At 48.7% G+C, this 1,963-nt stretch overlaps 1 protein-coding gene across 1 annotated transcript; it reads left to right on the top strand.

Annotated features, from left to right (window-relative positions):
• Positions 1-913: 913 nt before the first annotated feature.
• On the top strand, positions 914-1,963 carry tnfsf13 (TNF superfamily member 13; the record flags this gene model as incomplete). Its single annotated transcript, XM_084450306.1, has 4 exons — positions 914-1,136; positions 1,398-1,522; positions 1,624-1,762; positions 1,854-1,963. 4 exons carry the CDS (start codon positions 914-916, stop codon positions 1,961-1,963), a joined length of 597 nt encoding a protein of 198 aa, XP_084306432.1.

Genomic DNA, 1,963 nt, shown 5'->3' with positions numbered 1-1,963 from the left:
GTCTTGGTCCTGCATCTCAGCACGTTGTATCTGCGGCCAGATGGAAGCAACTGGAACTCCTTGGACAGTGTGTGGCAGCCAGGATTGACTGGGCTTTCTTCAAGGTCCTTGTACAAATGAGGAATGTCAGTCATCGTCGTGCCTGCAATTTTGCTGCACACCTTGACGATGCCCTGCAGTCTGTTCCTATTTTTTAGGTTAAGTGACCTGTACCAGCTAACAATGGCAAAAGTGAGGACTGATTCATTGAAGCAAGTGTAAAACATTACCATAAAAGTATTGTCAACGTTAAAACTTCGAAGCTTGTGGTAAAAATACATGCGCTGATGGGCTTTTTTACACACAGCATCCACATGAGGTCGAAGGTCAGCTTGTAGTCAATTTCAGTGCCAAGATAAACAACCCTTTGACCTTGTGCTGTCGAAGCCATACAGGAATGCTGTGTAGACCAATGTGCATCTGTATTCATGCTAAGGGAGTTGTAAAGTAATCCCACATAGTAAACTAGATTTCACTTATTCTGCGTGTCATTAACAATGATATCGAATCATTGGACTTGAAAATGCTAATGCTAACTGTTTAATCCATCATAACCCTTTTGTGTAAACAAACGACTCAACTTAAAAAAAAAAAAAAGTTTTAACAAAATGTGATATAGTGTATTCTGGTACCTACCGGTATGACTTGAAAAGTGCCATCCTTCAACTGACCTTTTTGAATCTTGATACACTTCCTTCTGCTTGTTATGCATCAACTTGCTGATTCTGGTTCTCTACCCATGACTCATGTAATTTCCCAGAATTCCCCAAAACCCCACCCTCTCCCCTGATGACATCCAGAAAGTGAAAGTGAGCAGCACAACTGGATCACTGCTACATGCAGCCCTGGTAACCTACAGTCCATAATGGCAAACATGGACTCCTCCAGGCTCATGCTCACCGTGTCCCTGGCAGTGGCCTGCACCTGTCTGGGCCTGCTGGTCCTACAAACCACCTGGCTTCAACAGCTGGAAAGAGAAGTACGGGAGCTGCGCCAGTGGACCGGCCTCCACCGCGGAGGGACAGACCTCTCTGAGTGGGAGGGAATCAAGCCCAGGAGGAAGAGGGGGGTTCCAAGACGAAGGCTACGGCACACTGGTCAGTCTCTCTCTTCATCTCTGTATCTCTCTCTCTCTCTCTCTCTCTCTCTCTCTCACACACACACACACACACACACACACACACACACACACACACTCCAAACCCATGCCCCTCTCATTTAGCAGGCAGGATTGCTGTTCTTCACCTTCAGCCTCTTTCCTCACGCTCCAATGGTGAGTAGCCTTTCTGCAAAACACCCTGTCGTTCTGCCGAGCCGTGCTCCACAGCCGTCCTGATTATGGCTGCCTACACTCTCAGATGAGGAAGATTACACGCTGGTGAGCTGGGCCGTCGGGAGGAGTCATGGGGATGGACTGCAACTGGACATGTCCGGGGAAACGGTCACCATAGTCACCGAGGGGACTTACTTCGTCTACAGCCAGGTAAGGCACCACACCAGGTCACTGTTCTTCATCATCATCATCATCATAATCGTCATAGCCTCTTTGGGAGCCATTATACAGCTGTGTGTACTTGTGACCAGGTGCTGTATAAAGACACCACGTGGACCATGGGTCATGTGGTTAAAAAGCGTCTCAGAGGAATGGAGAGCAGCTTGATCAAGTGCATCCAGAGCATGCCCAGCAACATCACGCTGGCTCAGAACACCTGCTACACGGCCGGTGAGCACGTCACCGCTTATCACAAACATCACAGCCATCATGTCTGACGGCATTAACCCTACGTCTGACGTCCTCCATGTGTCCCCCTCAGGTGTCCATTACCTAGAGACAGGATCCACCCTGGAGCTCTCTATACCCAGGAAATCTGCCGGCCTGGTCCTAAAGGCCCACGTCACCTTTCTTGGCATGTTCAAGATGTGA

The sequence above is a fragment of the Borostomias antarcticus genome, assembly GCF_949987555.1.
Source record: "Borostomias antarcticus genome assembly, chromosome: 15".
NCBI classification, from domain to species: domain Eukaryota; kingdom Metazoa; phylum Chordata; class Actinopteri; order Stomiiformes; family Stomiidae; genus Borostomias; species Borostomias antarcticus.
Note: the sequence above shows the minus strand (reverse complement) of the source record. Positions and strands in the feature narration are given on the sequence as shown.